We start from the raw sequence: 26,261 nt of genomic DNA on the forward strand, positions 1-26,261 counted from the left end.
AATAAGGTAGCCGTCAAGTCCTGCCCCTGTGTTAGCGGTGACATGATGACGCAGTTGAGTGCATGTGTATGGCCCCTCTACCCACGAGGGAAGCAAGACCCGGCAGTGCCAATTTGACGTGGCTGCTCCACGGCCATGACAAACACACCACCACACAACCCCACCCCCCCAGAACCACCTCTAGTGTCCTGCCCTTGGGCGCTGTGGGGTTGTTCCCTTAGGTGGTCACCCCCAGCGCTTGGGCTGTGCTGGTACGATCTGCTGGCTGAGGTCCAGATGTGCTGATTTCAGCCTGTCTGCTGCAAACAGTTCCTCCCTATCCCCAACGTCCAGTTTTGCCAGAGTTGCACAGGATCTTGTATGGGCCTTCATAAGGTCGTTGGAGGAGGGTGGAATGCGGACTGCGGCAGACGAATACAAAGTTTGTGGCTGATGTCTTTGCGGATGGATGCTAGCTGGCGTCCAAGGTGAGAGGGTGGGTGGGGGGGGGTGGAAATGAGGATAACCTGTCCCGTAGGTTCTGTAACGATGCTTTCCCCTCGGTGCCTGAATCTTGGGATGGTAGGAAGAATTTGCCTGACAAGGTTAGTGGGGCACCATAAACCAATTCAGCTGGAGGTGCCTGTAAATCCTCTTTAGGTGCCGTTCTGACACCCAGTAAGACCCAGGGGAGCTCGTCCACCTAATTGGGGCCATTTAAACGGACCGTGAGGGCTGACTTCATGTGGCAGTGGAAGCATTCCACAGGTTTGTTGGCTTTGGGGTGATAAGCTGTGGTGTGGTGCAGCCTGATGCCCAGGAGCGTTGCGAGCTGTGTCCACAGTGCTGACGTAAACTGCGCCCCTCTTTCGGAGGTTATGTGGGCTGGTACCCCAAACCTCACAATCCAATGCGTGAGTCGTGCCCTGGTGCAGGAATCGGTTGAGGTGTCCTTTAGAGGAATGGTCTCCTACCATCTCGTGGTGCAGTCTATTACTGTGAAGAGTCACCGGGCGTCCCAGGAGACGGGCAGTGGGCCAACGATGTCGACGTGTATATGTTTGAATCGTTTCTTCTGAGGGTTGAATTGGTGGACCGGAGTCTTGGCATGACGGTGGACTTTGGATGCCTGACACTGGGTGCAATTGCGCGCCATCTGCACGACTTGTTTTCTCAGGTCATGCCACACTAATCTCTCTACTACCATATGGGTTGTAGTTTTTATGGACAGGTGTGCGAGGTCGTGAACGGCCTTGAAAACTTGGTGCCTCCATTGCTGAGGCACTACCGGGCATAGTGCGCCAGTGGAGACATCACACAGAAGTGTGTTGGGGTTGTCCAACATACTGAGGTCTTTGAAGCGGAGGCCGGTGATGGCTGTGCGGAAGCCCTGCATCTCCTTGTCCTCTTTTTGGGCCAGTGCCAGCTGAGAGAAGTCCAGCCCAGCGGATAAGGACTGGATGGTGGACTGGGAAAATGTGTCGGCCACGACATTGTCCTTGCCGGAGAGGTACCAGATTGCGGTGGTGAACTTAGATATATAGGATAGGTGTCATTGTTGTCACGTTGGCCAGGGGTCCTTGGCCATGGTGAAGCTGTGGGTGAGGGGTTTGTGGTCTCTAAACACTGTGAACGGGCTGCCCTCCAGGAAATACAGAAAGTGCCTGATCGCCAGATAGAGTGCCAGGGGCTCCCTATCGAACACGCTGTATTTAAGTTGAGGGGCGCAGGTGGTGGATGAAAAAGGCCAGCAGTCTCCACTGACCTTCGAAGGATTGCTCAATGATGCTCCTGATGACTGTTGCTGATGCATCTACAGTGAGTGCCGTGGGTACGTCGGATCTGGGATGAACCAGCAAGGTGGCATTGGCCAGGGTGTTCTTTGTCGCAGAGAAAGTTGCGTTGGCCTCCTCCATCCATGGAGGATATCATGGTGAACAGTAAGTAGTCTCATGATGCGAGCCTCCCCCAGATAAATCAGTTGTAGAAGTTAACCATTCCCGTGAATTTCTGGAGGCTTTTGAGAGTGTTGGGGTGGGCGAACTGGCGTATGGCTCTGATCTTCTCTGCAGATGATGCTGCCCCGTTTGCGGTAATAGACGAGCGAAAAGTCTGCGGAGATGGTCCTTGTGTTCCTCGTGGTCCTTGCTTGCGATGAGTGTATCCAGGTAGATGAACACAAAGCCCACCACGTCCATTAAGCGCTGAAAGGTTTGTGCCGCATTCTTGAGACTAAAAAGCATATGGAGGAATTTGAAAAGCTCAATGGGGCTGTTTTGCTGATGTCATCTGGGTGGGCTTGAATTTGTTGATAGCCATGTACCAAATAGACTTTAGAGGACACCTTTGCACTGTGAAGGATGGCTGTGAAGTCCTGTATGTGTGGGACCGGCTAGCGGTCGGGTGTGGTGGAGTCGTTAAGGTGGCGGTAATCTCCACAAGGCTGCCAACCGCCTGAGGACTTGGGGACCATGTGTAGTGGGGACGCCCATGGACTGTCAGCCCTGCGGACTATGCCCAACTTTTGCATCCAGAAAAATTCCTCTTTGGCTAACTGCAGTTTGTCTAGGCGAAGTCTCCTGGCTTTGGCGTGAAGCAGGGCCCCTGAGTCAGTATGTGGTGTAGTACCCCTTGCTGTGACATGGTGGAAGTGAATTGTAACCTGAGGATAGCCGGGAATTCATCCAGGATGCGGCTATACTCGTCCTTCGGGGTGGTCACTGAGGCCATGCCTGGGTTGCGGGCAACAGTAACTTCGAGTTGGACGATTTGGAAAGTCCGTGCGTGCACTAGGCTCTTGAATTTCACGTCCACTAGCAGGCCGTGCATCCAAAGGATATCAGCACCAAGGAGCGATGTGCCCACAGCAGCTAATGTGAAATTCCACCGGAACTTCTCGTTACATGTGCCGAAGGTTTTGATGGTGGTGTTGCTTGCCGCCTGGAGCGTGGGACTTTGTGGTCATGTTCGTGTCTCCATTGTGGTTGGTGGGACGACACTGAATTTGGCACCCGTGTCAACCAGGAACCGTCGGCCACTAACTTTATCAGTGCGTGCACTAGGCTATTGATGTGGCTAGCCATTGTGGCCATTAGTGGGGGCTGGCCTGGCCATTTTACGGAAACAAGCAGGGTTTCCTGCATTTTTGTGCCTGTGACCCCCAACATTGGTGATAAAAGCACCAGGTAGAGTTTGGTGACTCTGCTGGCTTGCTGGGGCGCGGTTGTGACCACTTGGAGATGGGGTGCGGCTCTTGGTTCATGGTGGACTTGTTTTCACGTTTCGTGCGCCACAGGACATCTGCTCTGGCTGCGACATTGCATGGGTCCAAGAAATCCTCACCTGCTAACAGCAGCTGTGTCGTCTGGCATTTGTTCCAGGAAAGCCTGCTCAAACATGAGGCGCGGCTTGTGGCCCACTGCCAGCTCGAGCATTTCGTCCATGAGGGCAGATGGTGCTATATCTCCCAGGCCATCTAGGTGCATGTGTCTAGTGTCGCGCTTGCGCCTGGACAGGCCGAAAGTACTTAAAAGGAGCTTCTTGAGAGCCAGGTATCAGGTCGTCCACTCTGGCTGCCGTCTCTTGGTCAAGAGTGCTGACGACATGGTAGAACATTGTTGAGTCAGAGGTGATCTGCCGGAGGTGGAATTGTGCTTGCGCTTGCCCAAACCAAGTGCGTGGGCGAAGCGTCCAGAAGGGCGGTAGTTTCATGCCACTGCGTTAACTACTGCAGTGTCCATGATATAGAGTCCAGAATCGTCTGGGCTTGTCAGGGTCACCAATTGTAGCGGTAGCTACAAGGGGGAAACAAGAACTGAACTTCACGCTGGAGTTAGTTTCATTTCCAATAGTTTATTCGATAAAACCCACGCTGCACCTTATAAGGCGGCCGTCAAGTCCCGCCCCTGAGTTGGCAGTGACGTGACAATGCAGCTAAGTGCACGTGCGTGGCCCCTCTGCCCACGAGAGAAGCAAAACCTGGCAGCACCATCTTGACGTGGCTGCTCTGCTGTCGTGACCATGCCAAACACTGAGCCAGTTTGCCTGCATTGCGATGTGCGCTGCCACAGTGTGGACAAAAGATCTAGAGAGCCAGTGCACCAAGGTTTGGTATTAGGGTTATGTGGGATGCCAGAGTTTGTTGAGTTTGTTCAAGTTTGGGTTTATTTATAGACAATCAAAAGAGAATTGAATGTCAAATGTTAGGAAAAAGGAAATGAGACACAATTTACCGTGCGTGCTTGTTGGGTGTTAATTTTAGCACTTACCACAAAATTTATATTTCAGTTTATAGAATGACCTGTATTAAATAAAGAATAAATGTTGACTTTTTCATTTCACAAAGTTAAAGAAAGCTTAAATTTGCTTTGTAACAGCCTATTTAAAAAAAATTAAAATCCAAGGAAAGAGGCCAGTGATTATTCTAATCAGTATCTGTTTAAATTGGATTGCTTCTATGTATATTGCCAAGCAGGTAAATAATTCAGATATTTGAAATATTCACCTGGAATGTAAAAAAAAATAACATCCATCAATAACTCCAATGGGTTAGAATTTTAAAAAACAGGCAGGTTCTATTTTCATAGGAAACTGCAATTATTATGTGATGTTTTTTAAAAAAGAATCGAATCTTCAATCAGAATTAGGATTTAAAAATGTATTTAAAACTGGAATGTTTACAATCTGATCAGGGCAGCAGGAAGCTGAAATGTGGTAAATGGAGTTATAGAAAAGTCTGGCTGTATTATTATTTATGACATTTAGTTGATTATACAGAGAATATTAAGGATGCTTGAGAGGCAATTTTAGGACAGAAGTGGCAGTAACTATTTGAACTAAAAGAGTATGTTGGCTTTTTTTATTGTAGTCACTGTACCTTGCACTCTTCTGTTTGCACTTAACTGGTATTAGTCTTTTGATAGAATTAACTTTGAACAACTAAGAGGTGACTAATTGTACATTTGTATTTCATGTAAGCCAATGGTATTATTTTGAATTTGTATTATGTTCCATGAAATGTGTTAAAATCAGTAGCAAAGAATGTTTAATTTAAGAGATGCATAAAACAATAGAGCTCCAAGAATGAGTTTTCTTCCACTTGCACAATGTGACAGTGTTAGTTAGCACTACAAGAAACAAGCTGGAGGAACTCAGCCAGTCATTTCAGCATCCTTGAAAAGCAAAGATATATTGCTGATGTTTCGGGCTTGAGCCCTCCTTCAAGGAATGAGCAGAAGCAGGAAATCTCAGTAAGTCTCACAATTCAGACAATGCTGGCTGAGGAAGGAATTCAGACCAACAAAAGGTGTGAATTGGATTTCTCATGTTTGTGGAAAAAGAGACAGAGCTGGGGGAGGGCAACAAGGCGAGAAGAAGTGATAGGGAAGGAGCAATGATTTCCCAGTCTGCGCCCAGACTCTCTGATGCAGAGGAGGCCACAACAGGATGCAGATGACCCCTGCAGATTCACAAATGAAACGTTGCTTTTCTTGGGAAGATCGTTTGGGGCCCCAAAAGGTGGTGAGAGAGGAACTGTGGGTGCAAGTGGAGCATTTCCTGCGGTCTCAGGGGTAGGTCCCAAGGGGAGTGGAGTGGACAAGGGAGCAATCCCTGCAGAAAGCGGAGTGGAGAATGTGTCTAGTGGTGGGATCATGTAGTGGGTGGTGGAAATAGCGGAGGATGTGTTCGATGTTGAGGCTGGTGGGGTGGTAGGTGAGTACGAGCAATCCTGTCCTTGTTGAAATTTTGTTTTTAACTCTCTGGAGACGAATTCTCAACAAACATCTTATACAAACCTACCAACTCCCACAACTACCTCAACAACACCTTCTTCCCACACTGTCCCCGTAAGGATTCCATTCTATTCTCTCAATTCCTCAGTCTATTGCATCTGCATCCTGGATGAAGTTTTCCATGCCAGATCATCAGAGATGTTCCCCTTCTTCAAACAATGTGACTTTCCCTCTACCGCCAACAACACAGCGCTCACCTGCTTATCGTCCATTACCCTTACATCTGCCCTGGGCCCTCTGTCCCCATCTGCAATAAGGACAGGATTCCTCTTACCTACCACCCCACCAACCTCTGCATCTAACACTGCCATTTATGCCACCTACTATGTGATCCAACCACTAGATACATTCCCATCTCCTCCCCTCTCTGGGTTCTGCAGGGTCTGCACCCTCTGTGACTCCCTTGTCCACTCCTCCCTTCCCACCAATCATTCTCTTGGGACCTACCCCTGTGACCACAGGAAATGCTCCACTTGCACCCACACCTTCTCCCTTCGCACCATTCAGGGCCCCAAACAGTCCTTCCTTGTGAAACAACATTTCACTTGTAAATCTGCAGGGGTCATCTACTGCATCTGGTGCTCCTGCTGTGGTCTCCTCTACATTGAGATTGGTTGCAGACTGGGAGATCACTTTGTTGAGCACCACAATAGCATGGATCTCTCAGTGGTCATCCATTTCAATTCCCTGTCCAATTCCCCTGCTGACATGTCTGTTCATGGTCTCATGCCAGACTGAGACTACCTGCAAATTGGAGGAACAACAACCCATCTTCTGACTGGGCTCCCTCCAACTGGATGGCATTAGTATTGTCTTCTCTGGCTTTTGGTTAAACCCCTGTCACCCCTTTGCTTCTTCCTGCCACCCCTTTGCTTCTTCCTCCATTGCCTTTTCCCAGCACTTTCTCTACCTTCCCTGTCTCCTTTCACACAAACACGATAAATTCTTACTTTGACCCTTATCAAATCCATCAAAACCTTTTGTTAGTCTGGATTCCTCTCCCAGTCAGCATTGTCTGAATTCTGAGATTTCCAGAGATTTCCTGCTTCTGGCTCATTCTGCTTATTTCTTGAAGAAGGGCTCAAGCCCCAAACATCGGCAAAATATCTTTGCTTTTTATGAACGCTGAAAATACTGGCTAAGCTCCTCCAGCATTTCGGTTTGTTTTTACTGCAAGAAACATGTTACATTTGAATTCACATTGAAAATGATAAATGCTGGTTTCAATCTTTATTGACTTTGTCAGCATATCCACATTGATATCTGGCCACCATAAACTTTGAGGGGAAAGTATAAAATGTATTTACTTCAGATCAGGAAATGGGAACAGTTATAACTTTAAAATGTGAATTTATTTTGCACCATTATTTCTCCTGACTAATATTTGATGATTATGAATTCTGAAATGTATTATTCAATCTAAATTGATCATGTGCGCAGAATGTTTGATTTTTCTTTCTTCATTCCTACCTACTCAGGTGTAAGTGCCATGGTCATGCCAGTGAATGTGTAAAGAATGAATTCAGTAAGATTGTCTGCAACTGCAAACACAACACAATGGGAATGGACTGTGAAACTTGTCAGCCATTCTACAATGACCGACCTTGGCGCAGAGCTACTGCAGAGAATGCTAATGAGTGTCTACGTAAGTCTAAAAATCATAAATAGTTTGTAAGACTTGAGGATATTTTCATCAGGCTATTTGACAAGGTGTTTATAGTTAATCAGTAGAAATTGTCTCCTGAAATAAGTTCATGAATTCCAGGTAAGAGCTCAATGAATCCTATTGGCAGTGTATGTCACAGAATTGATATTAGACTTCAGGTGAGACCCAACCTACAGGTTTTTGTAAAAAAAAAACAAAAGCCAAATTAATCAGACTGGCACTAAGCGATCATTAGTCATCTGCTGAAGATGAAGAGCCCACATTTTGGCCACCATTCAGCATTCAAGAGTTTCTCTGCTGTGATAACTGAACTAGTTTGGTTCTCCAATACTCTATTCCATTCCATGTGCAGTTCCATTATCCACTCCAACCGACTGGATGTGTTATTCATAGGATCCCAACACTCTATTTTGCTTTTTTTAAATCTCGTGTTACATGATGATATTGTAAAGGAAAGGTACATTAAAAGGAGTGCAGGAAATGGAGTCTGAAGAATTTAAAGGAAGTTTGAGAAACCTGGAGAGTTTCATCTTGGCCCTGGTCTGCATTCTGGAGCCTGGTTCTGCCTAAATCCCACTCTCTTCCCCAGTTGAAGATACCTGGTTTTTCTAACTGCGGTTTCACGCTGTCAAAACTCCCAGTGTTACATGGCTGACCTTGCAATTATACTAATTGGTAGATGGTTGGTCCATGGTTAATGAAGAGCCAGATGCTGAATTCCAAATGATCTGATGCTAGATTGTTGAAAATCTACTTGTACAATGTTGCATCTTGTCCAGAAGAATAGGAAATTCAGCATAAATTAAATGACACATAAAAATGGTGCAATAACATAGAGATCTGCAGAGGTGGGTGGGGAGCATGCAGAGTTTGTTGAAAGTGGTAGAAAATGTTGAAAATGCATATGGAATTCTGGGATTTGTAAAAGGAAGCATGAAGTACAATTAAGTTATGATAAACTTTTAGAAAACACAGATTTAATCTTGTGTCCAGTTTTGGGTACCACATGTTAGGAAAAAATGTGCATATTTTGGAGGCTGCTGAAGAATGATTTCTACAATGGTGAGTTATGTGGATAGATAGGAGAAACTGCATTTGTTCTCCTTTGAACAGAAGGGTATTTGAAATCGTGAATTTTTGGATCAAGTGGATAGAACAAAATACTTCCATTAATGTAAAGGTCAAGAGTTAGGGGACACAGATTAAATATGGTTGGCATGAAAAAGTTGTTACATAATGAGCGATCAGGATCTGGAATACACTGCTGGGGATTGTAGCTGATGAAGATTAAATTTTAGCATTCCAAAAGGAACAGGATATTATCTGAATGGAAAGAATTTTACATTGTGCCAATGCAGTCTTAACCCACTGAAAGGACTCCTTCCATTCTGTAGCTATTTTTTAGTCCAGCATAAGTTTTTCAATGCTACAGCCAAAACTTGGGATGGTTACTGCTGTCCTCAGTGCACTCATCTGGCTCAGACTATTGAACTTAGATATTTAGGTCACTAATCATTGAAGATGACTTTTTATGGAGCCACCACCACCTCCCAATAGTTTTTTAATTATTCACCATTATTTGCAACTGAATGTGCCAGAACTTGAGGTTTAATCTGATCTTTTGATTAAGGGCACTTTTGCCTCGATGCAGCCTTTCTATTTAAAACTATGTTATGGTCCTTTATTTCAGTTTTGACAGACTGCTACTTTATTTTTAGCTACACATAGAAAAGTTACTGAGATGTTCCTTTCCATTCCTCTTTGAGCTAGGGTTAGATTTCTGGCTTGTAATTTGTATAGTAAGGGAATGCAAGGCCAAAGAAGTTAAAGGTGTTCATGTGATCCTTGCACCTTGTGTATTCTGTTTTGGCCTGCTGGATTTATTACCTAGCATTATGATATCACCATGGAACATGGAGGAGGGTATCCCCACTATGGAGATCCAATCATGTCTCCCTCAGTCCTACGATGTTCATGCCTCCTGGTTTGTGATAGGTTGATACTTGCAATGTTTTGATTAGTGAGGATATTGTCAAGTTAGATTTTCCCTTTTTTGTCATCACCGCTTACAGTCCCAGTTCAGCAGCAATGCTCTTCAGGATTTAACCACCTTGCTCAGTTTTGATGACCTCACCAGAGTAACATTATGCTCTGAGGATCCCTTTTGCTATCTGCAAATATCTCCCGGCAAGTTAGAGAGCATAACTAGAAATCTGGTACTCCGGTTCTGATTTCAATTGTTAATACAAGTTAATTCCCCATTTTTTTAAAAAAAAAAGCAGTGTTTGAAATGACAGAATTTGTCAATATTTTTGAATGGTGTACTGGGGAAATTAAAACATTGCTTGATGGCTCAGCCATTTTAATATATTGTGCAGCAAAGCTATTTTCTTTTCTTTTCTTTGGCTTGGCTTCGTGGACGAAGATTAATGGAGGGGTAATGTCCACGTCAGCTGCAGGCTCGTTTGTGGCTGACAAGTCCGATGCGGGACAGGCAGACACGGTTGCAGCGGTTGCAAGGGAAAATTGGTTGGTTGGGGTTGGGTGTTGGGTTTTTCCTCCTTTGTCTTTTGTTAGTGAGGTGGGCTCTGTGGTCTTCTTCAAAGGAGGTTGCTGCCCGCCGAACTGTGAGGCGCCAAGATGCATGGTTGGAGGCGATATCAGCCCACTGGCGGTGGTCAATGTGGCAGGCACCAAGAGATTTCTTTAGGCAGTCCTTGTACCTCCTTGGTGCACCTCTCTCTCTGTGGCCAGTGGAGAGCTCGCCATATAACACGATCTTGGGAAGGCGATGGTCCTCCATTCTGGAGACGTGATCTACCCAGCACAGTTGGATCTTCAGCAGCGTGGATTCGATGCTGTCGGCCTCTACCATCTCGAGTATTTCGATGTTGGTGATGAAGTCGCTCCAATGAATGTTGAGGATGGAGCGGAGACAACGCTGGTGGAAGCGTTCTAGGAGCCGTAGGTGATGCCGGTAGAGGACCCATGATTCGGAGCCGAACAGGAGTGTGGGGTATGACAACGGCTCTGTATACGCTAATCTTTGTGAGGTTTTTCAGTTGGTTGTTTTTCCAGACTCTTTTGTGTAGTCTTCCAAAGGCGCTATTTGCCTTGGCGAGTCTGTTGTCTATCTCGTTGTCGATCCTTGCATCCGATGAAATGGTGCAGCCGAGATAGGTAAACTGGTTGACCGTTTTGAGTTTTGTGTGCCCGATGGAGATGTGGGGGGTGCTGGTAGTCATGGTGGGGAGCTGGCTGATGGAGGGACCTCAGTTTTCTTCAGGCGGCAGCAAAGCTCTAAATGCAAGGAAATACCTTGTGATACAATCCTTTGCTTGGGTGAACTTTTTTTTAATCCAAGGTGATGATGACGAAGGTTGGGGGTGGGTAGGTGGTTACAGTTTTCATCCATGTTGCTAATTTAGTCAGAGAAAGTTGGACTCTGGTTCTATTTGTGATTTGCTGATTGAAAGTAAATGCATGTGATCTTTGTAGGTGAAGCCAAATCAGTCCCTATGATAGTCTCTAGTGCTGAAGGCATTCCTTCATCTTATTTTCTAGATTCACATGTAGAAATAATTTGGGCAAGGAACTGGAGGCCATAAAAGGCCAATGGCAAAATCAGCATGAAGGAAATGGGGGAAAAATAACAAAAACTATTGGAGAAGATTTGATTAGCATTGTAGTTAGTGGATTTTGTAACTAAATGAATTAAATGTTTGACTTCAGTGTAGCAACTGTTTCGAATTCTGTTGGCTTAATGTTTGTTAAGAAAGTATTTTTAATTGACTGGGGCAATGTATTTATGCAGTTGTACCTTTCCTTATAAAATATTTTTGCCAATAATTCCTGCAATCCCTAAGGAGAACAAAATAGCATTTCAATTCACTAAAGTTAATTTTGAATTAATGTAGTGTTTGACACTCTTTTGAAATGTTTCCAGTTATTGGTTTGCAAATTGTAATTCATTATTAGTTGTAATTCATTATTAGTTATCCTGTCATCCATCGCATTTCTGACTCAATCAATCCTCCTAAGAATGGAGAAAGAGGAATACTTTTAAAGCTGAATGTCATTTGAACCTAGCTGCCACGTGATCATTGATGTTGACTTGACCCTGACTTGAATTTGCATGTTTACCTTTTTTGATGTCAAGTCAACATGGATCCAGCTGTCCCATCTCCAGAGGGAACTGAAAATCTTTCTCCAAATTATCTTGCTAAAATAGTGTTTGATATTTGCTTGTCAAAATACATAGGAATCAGAAACAAACATGCTTTGGTGGACAAAATTCTTCCAGTTATATATTTTTAAATTATAATAATCTCCTTTATTTGGCATTCTCAAGATTTTGGTGATGCTGGAATGGCAATTTTTTCCGACAATTGGATATTAATTTTAGTAATACCCTCAACGTCCAAGTAGTGTAATAAATTTTCCAATGCACTCAAGAAGTTTCAACGGAAACTGAACCCCATTGAGTTGAAAGAGAGTGTAAAAATGGAGGACCTGATGAGTTTAAGGGGGTCACAGGGATCTGAATCCAGTGAGCCAATTGCCAAACTATCAGCATTTCTGATTAATCAAATAGCAGATTATTAGAGATTTGCTTTACAATATTTTAGAAGAATTGCGTGTAAATATTTAAAGAGAAAGTTTAATTGCATGGGGAATATAAATGGAACTGAAGAACCTTGAACATACAAGAAGATATGTGCACTCAGAGGGTGAATTAATATAGTTCATGCCATTCAACATATTATTCATGTTAGCCAAGAAGTGTGTTATTTTAGACGATTTACGCTGTTTACATCCGGTACCGCACGGATGGCAGTCTCTTCAATCTGAGGCACCTGCAAGCTCACACCAAGACACAAGAGAAACTTGTCTGTGAACTACTCTTTGCAGACGATGCCGCTTTAGTTGCCCATTCAGAGCCAGCTCTTCAGCGCTTGACGTCCTGCTTTGCGGAAACTGCCAAAATGTTTGGCCTGGAAGTCAGCCTGAAGAAAACTGAGGTCCTCCATCAGCCAGCTCCCCACCATGACTACCAGCCCCCCCCCCCACATCTCCATCGGGCACACAAAACTCAAAACGGTCAACCAGTTTACCTATCTCGGCTGCACCATTTCATCAGATGCAAGGATCGACAATGAGATAGACAACAGACTCGCCAAGGCAAATAGCGCCTTTGGAAGACTACACAAAAGAGTCTGGAAAAACAACCAACTGAAAAACCTCACAAAGATAAGCGTATACAGAGCCGTTGTCATACCCACATTCCTGTTCGGCTCCGAATCATGGGTCCTCTACCGGCACCACCTACGGCTCCTAGAACGCTTCCACCAGCGTTGTCTCCGCTCCATCCTCAACATCCATTGGAGCGCTTTCATCCCTAACGTCGAAGTACTCGAGATGGCAGAGGTCGACAGCATCGAGTCCACGCTGCTGAAGATCCAGCTGCGCTGGATGGGTCACGTCTCCAGAATGGAGGACCATCGCCTTCCCAAGATCGTGTTATATGGCGAGCTCTCCACTGGCCACCGTGACAGAGGTGCACCAAAGAAAAGGTACAAGGACTGCCTAAAGAAATCTCTTGGTGCCTGCCACATTGACCACTGCCAGTGGGCTGATAACGCCTCAAACCGTGCATCTTGGCGCCTCACAGTTTGGCGGGCAGCAACCTCCTTTGAAGAAGACCGCAGAGCCCACCTCACTGACAAAAGGCAAAGGAGGAAAAACCCAACACCCAACCCCAACCAACCAATTTTCCCCTGCAACCGCTGCAACCGTGTCTGCCTGTCCCGCATCGGATTTGTCAGCCACAAACGAGCCTGCAGCTGACGTGGACTTTTTACCCCCTCCATAAATCTTCGTCCGCGAAGCCAAGCCAAAGAGAAGAACTAGCTCAGCTGAATAATCATAATGTGTTCTAAAAATTGCTTTATTTGGAAGTATTGAAAACAAAATCAATTATCCAGTAATGCTTCAAAGGTACTTTGCTGCCAATAAAATACATTTTATAGTGTCATCACTGAGAGAAAATGAGCTCACTGATGTCCCACAAAACAGCAATGGGATGATCAGTAATTGGTTTTTGAGATAATGATTAAAGTATAGACTTTGCCTAAAGTATACTTTGATAGATATCCTGTTAATTCTTTGCAATTTCTGCTTTTGGCAGCTTGTAATTGTCATGGCAAATCTGCAGAATGCTACTTTGATTCTGAGCTTTACCGAGCCACAGGACACGGTGGCCACTGCCGCAACTGTATTGACAATACAGATGGTCCCAACTGTGAGAGGTGCAGGGACAATTTCTACCGCCAGGGTCCAGAAGCTTCATGTTTACCCTGCAATTGTAATCCAGTAGGCAAGTATAAAGCTGTTCTTTAACAAATATATTTTTTTCATCAACTATACAAAATTTTAGTGTGTAAATATCATTTGGTTATTTAGAAATTTTGCCAACAAATAATTGAGTAGAAGTTACAAACATTGAGGAAGGAATAGAATCATTATCACTTTGAAAATGTTTAGGATGATTTAAGTTCAAACGTGTTCACGTCTATTTTAATAAAATCATTGGACAAAATGTTATTAAAGTCCATCTTGGTACCTTTTCATCAAACTTCCTAAAATTCTGCTAAGTCCTTTGCATGAATCTCACTTCAAGCCCATTGGATTTAGCCAGCATTTCAAATAAGATTTGGGGATTAACTTCTTGTAATTATTAACTTTGCAGAATGAGCCAAATCTCATTCAAAACCTAAACCGGGCAGCAGAGAAGGCTGAGCATGGACATTCACGTACCAAGCACAGCCTCGACACTGTTTTGCAGAGCCCTGGCGCTCTGTTCACAATTGCCAATAAGAGCTCCCGGTCACTTACTAATCACTGTATCCAAACTCCATGCTTTATCCTCCCCATCTATCTATTCTCCTTTGACCCTCTCTACTACACCAATTCCTCATTAGCCATGACCCATTTCTCCCACCCTCTCCTCTTTGTACTGGCTATTTCCTTCTCTCCATGTCCAGTCCTGACCCAAAACTTTGACAAATCCTTTTCTCTGCATTAATGCTGCATGATCTCTTGAGTTCCTTCAGCAGTAAAACATGGAAATCTGCAGACCTTACCTTGGTTATGTATCCTTATCTTTGTTTCATAAAGTACACTCTGTTTGACCAGATGAGTTTCTCCAGCATTGTTTTACGAGTTCCTTCTGGTTATTTTTGCTTCAGATCCCACAATCCACAGTTTCTTGTCTCCAAAATCTTATCCAACACAGTCCATGCATGCCAGAATTTTATTGCCTCAGGGTTTGGCACACTTCCCATCCTTCCAGATACCTGGTATTCTTCCCATTGATACTTAAATTCGAATTCCCTTTGAATTTGCCATGTAAAATAGGGTTAAATGCGAAATTTGCTCAGTTTTTGATCCAGGTATTTATAGATATAATACTTAACCTGCATATGTATTATTTGTCTATAATACGTGTGTTATGTCTGCATGTTTTGACACCGAGGATTGAAGAACGCTGTTTTGTCAGGTTGTATTTGTACAATCAGATGACAAACTTGACTTGGAAATTTGTCAAATTATGAGGTTTTCAAAACTAGGAACTCAAACCTATTTAATGAAATGTTTCTGCAGCTAATCATCACTTTGCTGCAACTCTGAGGACATGCTTGACTTTAAAAAAAAATATACATATTGCAGTGGCTGCGACACACACAGAAAGACACCACAGGACACGATGGGGGTTTCATTTGAACTGTTTATTTGAATTTCGTGTGCGGCCCTTTAAGGCCAACAGGAGTTCCACCCTGCACAACGGTGACGTCATCACAGGTTGTGATCTGTGGCCTAAGCCATGAGGCAATCAGTAAGCCCCGACAGCGCCATCTTCCTGCAGCTGCCCCGCCAGCGCAGCAATACAAGTGGAGCCGGTTCACTCTAAGAGATGTGTGCCGCCACACAACACCCCTCCAGAATCGGCTGGGCGGCCGACCCCTCCACTTAGGTTGGGCCTTCTGCACAGGATGGTCTAAGTCCACGTGCGCCAGCTTCAGTCTGTTGACCGTGAATAACTTTTCCCTTCCCCCAATGTCCAGGGTAAAAGTCTTTCCTGATCGGTGGAGGACCTTGTATGGGCGCTGCAGGGGGGTTGGGTGCGGGCCACGCCGGACGAAGATGAACTCCACTGAGGCCAGCTCCTTGGGGACGTTTGCAGGGTGTTTGCCATGGTGGTGGGGGTGCCAGCGAGATGAGCTTGTTGCGGAGGTCCGCAAGAAGGGTTGGTTCTCACTCTCTGATTCTGCGCCTGCTCCGAAGAACTCCCCTGGTAGCGACAGTGGTGCACTGTAGACAGGTTCTGCGTATGAAGCCTGGAGATCCTCCTTTGGAGCTGTTTGAATGCCAAGCAGGATCCACGGCAGTTCATCTGTCCAATTGGGCCCTTCTAGCCGCGCCATGAAAGCCGCCTTGAGGTGCCGATGGAAGCGCTCTACGAGTCCATTTTCCTGGTGGTGATAAGCCGTAGTGTGGCCCGAGCTTGATTCCCAAGCAGTTTGCCAGTTGCGCCCAGAGGGTGGAGGTGAACTGGGCATCCCTGTTGCTAGTCATGTGGACTGGAATGCCGAACCGGGTGACCCAGTTAGCGAGTAGGTCTCTGGCGCAGGACTCGGCGGAAGTGTCTCTGATGGGGATAGCTTTCGGCCACCTCGTCGTCCGGTCGACCACAGTCAGAAGGTAGTGGGCGTCCCTGGACACCGGTAGGGGGCCCACTATATCGATGTGGATATGGTCAAACCTCTTGGGTGGCGGGTTGAAATGTTGTATGGGGGCTCTGACATGGCACTGGAGTTTAGAGGCTTGGCAGTGCATGCAATTCCTCACCACCTAGGCCACTTGTTTTTTCCATCCGTGCCAGACGAAACGTTTTGCCACCGTGCGTACCAATGTCTTGATGTCGTGAATGTCTCCTGCCTCCACTGCAGGGGGAACTACTGGTCGCGGCGAGCTGGTTGAGACATCGCACAGAACTGTGCTGTGGCTGCCCGTCAGCTTCAGGTCCTCGAGGTGCAGGCCGGTGATGGCGATTCGAAAGGCCTGCGTCTCTTCGTCTTCTCTCTGGGTCTGAGCTAATTGGGCATAGTTGAGGACGGGGGACAAGTTGTGGATGGTGGGTCTGGAGAGTGCGTCGACAACTACGTTGTCCTTACTCACCCGGTGTTGGATGTTGGTGGTGATCTCTGAGATGTAGGAAAGGTATCACTGCTGGCTCGCCGACCAAGGATCCTTAGCGAGGGCCTGAGTGAGTGGCTTATGGTCCGTGAAGGCAGTGAACGGTTTGCCCTCCAGGAAGTAGCGAAGGTTCCTGATAGAGAGGTACAAGGCCTGGAGCTCCCTGTTGAAGTCGCTGTACTTCAGCTCGGGTGGTCGGTGGTATTGGCTGAAGAACGCCAGCAGGCGCCTGTAGTGCCAGTTGATGAAGTAGACAAAGACGATGCGGTCAAACAATATTCATGGCTTTTATTAGCAGAAGCTTATGGTACAATAATGAAAGACAATTGGTGCATACACAGTTATTCGCAAGGGGAGTGTCTTTAACAGTAGAGATAATGCACAGCCAATGTTAGTACAGCAAGGCTTGCCAGAGGGCAGAAAGGCAGCTTAGCAGAGATTCACCACAGCGCTACACTCCGTTGACTTCTTGCTCGAGGATGCCCCCGATAGCCGTGCTGGACACTATATCGATGTGGATATAGTGCTGTGTGGGCGTCTAGGATGCGGGAGTACTCATTCCTGGGCGTGCAGACGGTGGCTATCCCCGGGTTGTGCATGCTGGACAGCTCGAGTCGGAGGGTCTGGAAGTAACAGAATACAAGAGTCTCTTGCCCTTCAGGTTGACCAGCAGGCTGTGCACTCGGAGGAAATCGGCTACCAACAGCGCAGTTCTCATGGTGGCCAGCAGGAATTCCCAGCGGTATTTGTCTGGCCTGAGGTGTTCCTTAATGGTCCGTGTGCCAAAGGTTTTTAATGTTAGTGCTGTTCACTGCCTGCAGGGTCAGGTCTCGTGCGGGATTCGAGGGTGGTCGGGGGAAGCATGCTCAATTCTGCTCCAATGTCCACCAGGAAATGTTGTCTGTTGGCCTTGTCGACCGTGTGCAAGAGGCTGTTCGTGTGGCCAATTGTCGCAGCCATCAACAGTGGTTGGCTTAGTTTTTTCCCTGGTATGAGCAGGGCTGGCAGCACTTGCGGGCTTGGGCTCCCCTGCGTTGGTGGTAGAAACACCAGGTGGTTTGGTGCTCCTCCGGTTTCTGTCTGGGGGTGAGCTGTGGTCGGCTGGGTCCAGGGCAGTGACCTGATTCATGGCACCCTCGTTCTCCTGTTTGGTTCTCCACAGCACGTCAGTGCAAGCTGCGACCTTCCTGGGGTCCGAGAAATCCTCGTCCGCTATTAGGAGCTGGATGTCTTCCAGGCATTTGCTCGAACATCAGGCAGGGTTTGTGACCTTCTGCCCATGTGAGCATTTCGTTCATTAGCCAGATGCCGAGGAATAGGGCTTTGAGGGTGACATATTTTCCCTCCTCTGGAGGATAGTGGATCAGGTAGTCCGCTCTGGCCGTGGTTTCTTCATCAAGGGCGCTCACCACATGGTAGAACATTGTGGAGTTAGAGGCAATCAGTCTGAGATGAAACTGCTCCTCTGCCTGCCCAAACCACGTGCGAGGCCGATGGGCCCAAAGGAGGGGGGAGTTTCATGGAGACAGCACTGATTGCCATCGAGTCCATGTTTGGAGACCAGATAACGTCTGGGCATGGCAGGGTCACCAATGTAGTGGCTGCAACACACACAGAAACACACCACAGGACATGGTGGAGGTTTCAGTTGAACTGTTTATTTGAATTTCATGCCCTTTTAAGGCCAACGGGAGTTCTGACCTGCGCAGCGGTGATGTCATCACATTGCCTGGGATGCGAGCTGTGGCCTAAGCCATGAGGCAATCAGTAAGCGCCGACGGCGCCATCTTCCTGCAGCTGCCCAACCCGCGCTGTGATACAAGCGGGGCCAGTTCGCTCCAAGAGATGTGCGCCGCCACAATATTGTATAAATATTTTGTACACTTGTGCATTTCTTATGTTTGTCATAATATTCACACATTTTTCCAGATATTGATTTTTTTTTTACAATACAGTAATTTCTTATTGCTTATTTCCATGGACTATGATTTCTGAAATCATAGTCCTGTTTATTATTGTTAAGATGCTCATTTTTTTTCTGTTCTCAGACTTTGAAAATGCTTTACTTTAAAGGTGGACAACTTGTATTTGCTTCTGTTTGTTTTTAAGGTTCCGTTAGTACACATTGTGATATCTATGGTCGATGTAGCTGTAAGCCAGGAGTGATGGGAGATAAATGTGATCATTGCCAGCCTGGCTACCACTCACTAACTGAAGCAGGATGCAGGTAATCAGAATTTCCTTGTCTTTTGAATTTTTCGAAGAGATGGCAAAACAGATTGATTAAGATAGAGCAGTGGATGTGGTGTAAATGGATTTTAGTAAGGCATTTGACAGGGTTCTCCATGGTAGGCTCATCCAGAAAATCATGAGACATGGAATCCATGGAACCATGGCTGCTTGTGTTTGGAATGAACTTGCCTGCAGAAAGCAGAGGGTAGTAGTTAGATGGAGCGTACTTTGCCTAGAGATCAGAGACTAGTGACATTCTGTAGGCATCTGTTCTGGTAGCCCTGCTCTTTGTGATTTTCTTATGAATGACTTGGATAAGAAAGTGGAGGGATGGGTTAGTTAGTATGCAGATATGTGAAGGTTGGAGGTGTTGTGGATAGCGTAGAAGGTTGTCGTAGGTTACAACAGGATATGGACAGGATGCAGAGTTGGGTGAAGAAGTGGCAGATTGAGTTCAATGTGGAAAAATGGAAAGTGATGCACTTTGGAAGCTCATACTTGAAGGTGAAGAATGTGGTTAATCTGACACGATTCTTAGCCATGTTGAGGAACGAAGGGATCTTGGGGTCAAAATCCATGAATCCCTCAAAGTTGCCACGCTGGTTGATAAGGTGGTTAGGGAAGCATATGGTGTGTTGATCTTCAATAGTTGGGGGATTGAATTTAAGAACAATGAGGTAATGTTGCATCTCTTAAACACTCTGGTTAGTCTACACTTGGAGTATTGTGTTCTGTTCTGATTGCCTCATTATAGGAAGGCTATAGCATCTATAGAGGGGTGCAGAGGTGATTTTCCAGAGTGTTGCCTGGATTTGAGATCATGTCTTATGAGGAAAGGTTGAGTGAGCTGGGGCTTTTCTCAATGGAACAATGGAGGATGAAAGGATTATGAGGGGAGTAGTTAGTAGAGAGCCACCACCTCTTTCCCAGGGCAATACCAATAGCAGGGGACATTTGTTTATGGTGAGTTATGGAAAGTTTAAGGGAGGTTTTTACACTGAAAATGGTGGGTACCTGGAATGCACTGCCCATGGTAGTAGTGGAGGCCTCTGCAAAAGGGACATTTTAAAGACTCTTAGATAGGCACGTGGATGTAGGAAAAAAGGGGGTTATGGACTGTGAGGAAGGGAAGAGATGAATGTGGGCCAAAGGGCATGTACTGTGATGTAATGTTCTGTTTTATTTACTTGAAACTTGTACTGTGACGAATATTTAATATGGTAGCAGGCATGTACGTGATTGTTCACAAATATTAATGTAAAAATGTTGTTTGTGTTTCTCTCCACTCCCAGCAATCCTACCTCGAGTTTTTAACAATCATAGAGTGGTATAACACAGTAATACCATCATATTTCTGATGAACTTTTGCCAGCCCTCACTGTCCATGATGCCATGGTCTGTCAAGTAATCTAAAAACTTACAAATCATGTCCCCGATGTTCACATACAAGTCATTCATATATTTTATAAGCAACTAGGCTTCCAGCACCAATGTCTCAATAACAGCACTAATTATAGACTTCCAATCAGAAAAGCAACCTTCCACCATCAATCACCCTGTGACTGCCAATTTGGGATTCAGCTAGTTGGGTCCCATTTGGTTTAATCTTCCACACCAACCTTTTCTCCAAGCCCATGTCACATGCCTTATTGATGTCCACATTATTGCCTTTCCTTTAATCAATTTTCTTAGTTTCCTTCTCAAAAGATAACAAATCAAATTGCCAAGACAGGATTTACCCTTTACAAAACCATGGTGACTCTCCCTAATCAGCCCTTGCCTTTCCAAATGTACATAAAATTTATCCTTTAGGAATTTTTCCAATAATTTACCCACTACTGATGTGAGGCTCTGTCCCAATCAGTCAATATTGGGAAAAATGAAAAACCCCAACTACTATAAAGTATTGGTCATGTACCTTGCTTTCATTTGCTTACATATCTATTCTTCTAATTTCCACAGACTATTGGGAAACCTACAGTGTCACCATAGCCAAGTGATAATTTTCTCTTATTCTTGTGTTTAGCTCATTGAATCTTCCGTCCAGGGTTTCCTTTCCAAATACTATTCTTCCTAATCTGTAATGCAACACCCTTCCTTGTTTGCATTTCTGTTCTGTAACATCTAAAACTTGTGTGCCCTGGAATGTAAGCTGCTCGTCCTCTCCTATCCTTTCTTCAATCTGTGATTATCATAATATCATATTTCGAGGTGCTGATCTAAGCTCATCCGACTTGCCTTGAAATTCAGTTTGCTAGAGGAACTCGGATGGTTGAGCAGCATCAGTTGGAGAGAAAGAATGATCAATGTTTCAGGCCTAAACTCTTCATCAAGACCCTTGACGAAGGCTTGAAACTTTGACCATTTTTTTCTCTCCGCTGCTCGACTTGCTGAGCCCCTCCAGCAAACTGCAGATGCTGAAATCTGGAGCAATCATCTTCTACTTGTCTCCAGCTAGCCATCCAATGTTCGTTAACCTGGCTCTATCTCTCTGCAAAGCTTCTTGATTTGTCCTCTACATTTTTCTCCCCGTCTGCTGCTACACACTCTACACTGTTCCTCTTTCCAAATTAGTTTATACCCTCCACAGAAGCATGAGCAAAATTCCCCACAAGAATATTGGTACCTTTCCAATTGAGATGTATCCTGCCTTGTACACTCTCAGTTACACCTGGTGATTCCACTGATCCAAGTACATAAAGACTTCCATCCTACGCCAGGACTCTCAACTGCACATTCATCTTTCCTATCCTCTATCCTAAAGTTACAATCCTGGGGATCCTGCCTCTCTCCCTAAATACTTTGCAGAACTTCATCCCTCCTCCTGCCTACATCATGAGTATCATTGTGTACCGTGGCATCTAACAGTTCTCCATTCAACTTCAGAATGAAGTTCTGCACCAAATCTGAGACATTCTTAACCATGGAACCAGGGTGGTAATGAACCATTCTGAAGCCAAACACCATTTGTTGGGGATAATTCAGTGGGTCATGTAGCATCAGTAGGAGAAAAAGAATGGCCAAAGTTTCAAGCGTAAACTCTTGACGATTTTTCCTTCAGCACGCTGTCTTTGGCTTCAGATTCCAGCATTTGAAATCTCCTGTTTATTTGCAGCCATAGAAACACCTGTCTGTTCACCTGACTCAGAAATCCCCACCACTGTTACTTCCCCTGATCTTTTCCTTACCTGCTGTGAATCAGAGCCAACTGATGCCACAAACTTGGCCTCCTGATGCTGCTGGTGTCTTTCTGTACCTACAGTGTGACTAAATTACTAACTACAATGCAAGACATTTAATGTATCCTGGATGCTTCATAAGAAGTCTCAGACTGTTTCTCCTTCCATAACTGATGAATGAACTGTTGAGTTTTACCAGCAATATCTGTTTTTTTATCTCTGATTTAAGCATCAATAGGTTTTATTTCTTTAATGGTCACTGCAAAAATGATTTTTTTGCAAAATATATTTCTCTCTCTCTTGCTCTTTGGTTAGAGTATGCTTTCCACCACCCTCACATGGGTAAATTATTTACTTCTAATAAATGTCACTAACCTGAAATGCCAGATGCTGCGTGATCTCATCTCTTGAACATTTTCAGCATTTTTCATTCCTATTTCAGAATTTGTTGTCAGTTGTTTATTTTCTCTTTAATCATTGTTGGTCTACTAATCATCTGATGCACATTTTTTATAAAATGCAGTAATTCATGTAGTGTACCATATGTATTCTATATGAGCTTAGATAAACCATATATGCTTTCTGTTTTGATAGAGCATGTGCCTGTAATCCTTCTGGTAGTACAGCAGAATGCAGTGCTGATACAGGACGTTGTGTATGTAAAAATAATGTAGAGGGATTCAACTGTGAGAGGTAAGTTTTTTTTTAAGATGATAATTCGTATATTTGGTATTACATGAGGTGCTCATGCCAGCTCCTGCTTTATTTTCTCTAATTCTGAAGCTTTTCCTTTCTTGCATGCACACGAACTTGATTTTAATCCTTTTTCCACTTAGCTCCACCAAGGTGTGATTTAAAGGAGCTAATTCACCTCCCAGCACATGTTCAGAATGGAAACAATTCTATTTTGATTTTCTAGGATATGTCAATTTGTGATTACATGATAATATATTCAATTTAGCATTTCTGCACCTTTTTGCCAATGTGCGTTCTATAGCTTCTCAAAGTGAAACACAAAAGTGCAGACACTGTGATTGTAGTGAAAACACAACAAAATGCTGGAGGAACTCGGCCCGTCTTTCAGTGGAAATAGCAGACCCTGAAGAACTGCTCAGGCCTGAAATGTCGGCAATATATCTTTGCATCCTATGGACGCTCCAGGACCGGCTGAGCTCCACCAACGTTTTGGTGTGTTTTGTACACATTTTCTCAACTAGTTTCAACTCTTAATTAATGCAAATATTCTCTTTTCCTTGCGCTCACCCGGCTGCCCCATTAATTGGCATAATAGTCCTGACGAAAGTTGACTTTGTGATCTCATCTGAATTTAATTGATCTGCCATTGGTGGCTGTGGTTTCTTTGGGCATGTTCAATTCTGGAATGTAGCTGTGCAGGGAAGTATTTTTCTCCCTACTGTTATCCTCATCTCTGCCTCTTCTTGTAAACCTTTTAAAGTTACTTATTTTACTAAGCTCTGGTAATCTGCCCTTATTTGATAGCACTCCGTGAATTGCTATGTTAATAGATGTCTATTAAATTTTTTAAAATTGTTTCGGCTGCTTCAACCAGTTAATATGCTGGTAATATCTTCATCCTTACTGCTCTCTAAGTAAATGTATCACCTGAAATCTTCCTTTAGTTGAGTGGTTATAGCTTTATTATATCCTTTTGGTTTTGAGCAAATCTTAAGTGTTTTGCCCCTTCTATCAGCCCCACCTCCCAAATACCATGGTTCCTTTATCCTCATGAAATGAAATTTTACTTATCTTAAGAAAGATGAAGCAATATGATGGAAACCAATCATAGTTCTTCAGTATTTTGCTTGTAAAATTGATACATCTCATCAAAGGTAAAAAATCTTGTCAGGCCACGATTATTTTTCATTTCACAGACATTAATTTTGCTCTCCCCATATTAATTGCCCTTGAGTCAACTTTTCTGCTTCAGAATTGGTTGGTTTTTAGTTTCTTAAGCTTTATTGTTACCCTTTTCTATGGTAGATGACAATGAGCATCATGTTAACCCATGATACATTCCATTAATATCGTATCTTGACTTGCCACTGAATTTTTGCGATGAAAGCTCTATCACAATGCAGGGTGTAACATAGCTTGACATTACAAGGTCTTTATTGATTTCCAAAGTGTGAAAATTCTCTGATGTATGATCACTTTGAATTCCAAAGGTATGTGGGACCCTGCAGGTTTCAATGAATATTTTCATTATCATTTTTTTCCAATGTTCTTCAGAACACTGATTGAGAAAAAGGTATAAGGTTGGGCATGTAAATATTCTTCAGCAAAAGTTGTCTCGGAAAAATAAAGAAGGAAAGAAAGGCAGGCTTTGTATCAATAAACAATCTGATGTTTCCAGAGAACTGAGGAATAGGACATTTCCAATTTGTTGATGGAGGTTGTGAGCATAAACTGTCCATAGGCTAACATTTAATAACCTCCTCAGAGAAATTGACAGAAACTGTAATCTGAGAGAAATTTGATAGTTACTCTGACATGCCTGGTTTCTCTAGTTACTCTGGCACAAGACAGATAGGTGAAAGACAATTTGTACATAACTAAATTGATTATGGACTTTTGAAAAATCAGAAATGATTAAGGTTTCCAAAGTTTGCAGAGGGATCTGGACCAGCTGTAAAAATGGACTGAAAAATGGCAGATGGAACTTAATGCAAACAAGTGTGAGGTGTTGCATTTTGGAAGGACAAACCAAGATAGAACATACAGGGTAAATGGTAGGGCAATGAGCAGTGAGTTAGAACAGAGGGATCTGGGAATACAGATACATAATTCCCTAAAAGTGGTGTCACAGGTAGATAGGGTTGTAAAGAGAGTTTTTGGCAAATTTGCCTTCATAAATAAAAGTATTGATTACAGGAGTTAGGATGTTATGTTAAAGTTGTATAAGACATTGGTGAGGCCAAATTTGGAGTATTGTGTGCAGTTTTGGTCACCTAACTACAGGAAAGATATCAATAAGATAGAAAGAGCGCAGAGAAGATTTACAAGATTGTTGCCTAGACTTCAGGAACTGAGTTACAGGGAAAGGATAGACAGGTTAGGACCTTATTCATTGGAATATAGAGGAAAGAGGGGAGATTTGATGGAGGTATTTAAAATTATGAGGGGGATAGAGATTAATTATAGATAGGCTTTTTTCCATTGATGGTAGGTAAGATACAAACCAGAGGACATGGATTAAGGGTGAAAAGGGCAAAATTTAGGGGAAACATGAGGAGAACTTCACACAGAGAGGTGGGAGTGTGGAATGAGCTTGCAACTGAGGTGATGAATGTGGGCTCAGTTTTAACATTTAAGAAGAATTTGGACAGGTAGAGGTATGGAGGGCTATGGACTGTAGGGTGCAGGTCAGTAGGATGAGGCAAAAAAAATGGTTCAGCACAGACTGGATGGGATGAAGGGGCCTGTTTCGGTGCTATAGTGTTCTGTGGTTCTAGGACAATGCAAATTATGTGGTTTGCATGAACTTTCATAAGATATTTAATAAAGATTGGATAGACCCATGATGAAGTCATTTAATACCAACTGCAAAGTGATTGTGTAAAGAATATAATATAATGCTTACAAATCAGCAGGACCTGGGAAGATTAAGGTGAGGTGGGGGGGGGGGAAATGGTGGATATAAATAAGTGTGCATAATATTTGAAGGTTCCAGGAAGATTGGACTGTGATGATATGACAAATGACACCCTTTGTTTCATAAATCAAGGTATGAAGTACCAAAGCAGCAACATTTGAACTTCTATAAAATACTAATGTGGCTGCAACTGTAAAATTGTATATGATTCAGGGATAGATATAACGGCAGTGGATTACTGAAATGATTGCCTGCTATGGCTCTAGAGATTATGGATTTGCAGAGATAGATTGGGCAAGTTAGGTTTGTTCATCTTGAGGCACAAATGCTTGAGATGGAATTTGAGAATTGATGGTGTTCACAGTTGCAGCAATTAGTCAAAATATGGAATAAAAACTTCTTTGTTCTCAACACTTCCACAAAAAGGCCCCAGATAGAAGACTGGGAAAAATAGTTGAGATAAGGAAAATTTTTGTTAATACAGCGAGCAGATATGATCTGGAATGCATGCTTGAATAGGGGTTAAAGCACGTTCAGTTCTGGCT

The 26,261-nt window shown here is 44.1% G+C and overlaps 1 protein-coding gene across 2 annotated transcripts in view; it reads left to right on the forward strand.

Annotated features, from left to right (window-relative positions):
* Nucleotides 1–26,261, forward strand: part of lamc1 (laminin, gamma 1) — a 192,152-nt gene that overhangs the window by 97,425 nt on the left and 68,466 nt on the right. For both annotated transcript variants that reach the window (XM_069938200.1, XM_069938198.1), the window contains exons 4-7: nt 7,250–7,416; nt 13,625–13,813; nt 18,802–18,919; nt 22,698–22,796. In XM_069938200.1, the coding sequence (XP_069794301.1) occupies nt 7,250–7,416; nt 13,625–13,813; nt 18,802–18,919; nt 22,698–22,796 (573 nt within the window). The remainder of the gene's footprint in view (nt 1–7,249; nt 7,417–13,624; nt 13,814–18,801; nt 18,920–22,697; nt 22,797–26,261) is intronic.

The sequence above is a fragment of the Narcine bancroftii genome, chromosome 5 (assembly GCF_036971445.1).
Source record: "Narcine bancroftii isolate sNarBan1 chromosome 5, sNarBan1.hap1, whole genome shotgun sequence".
NCBI lineage: Eukaryota > Metazoa > Chordata > Chondrichthyes > Torpediniformes > Narcinidae > Narcine > Narcine bancroftii.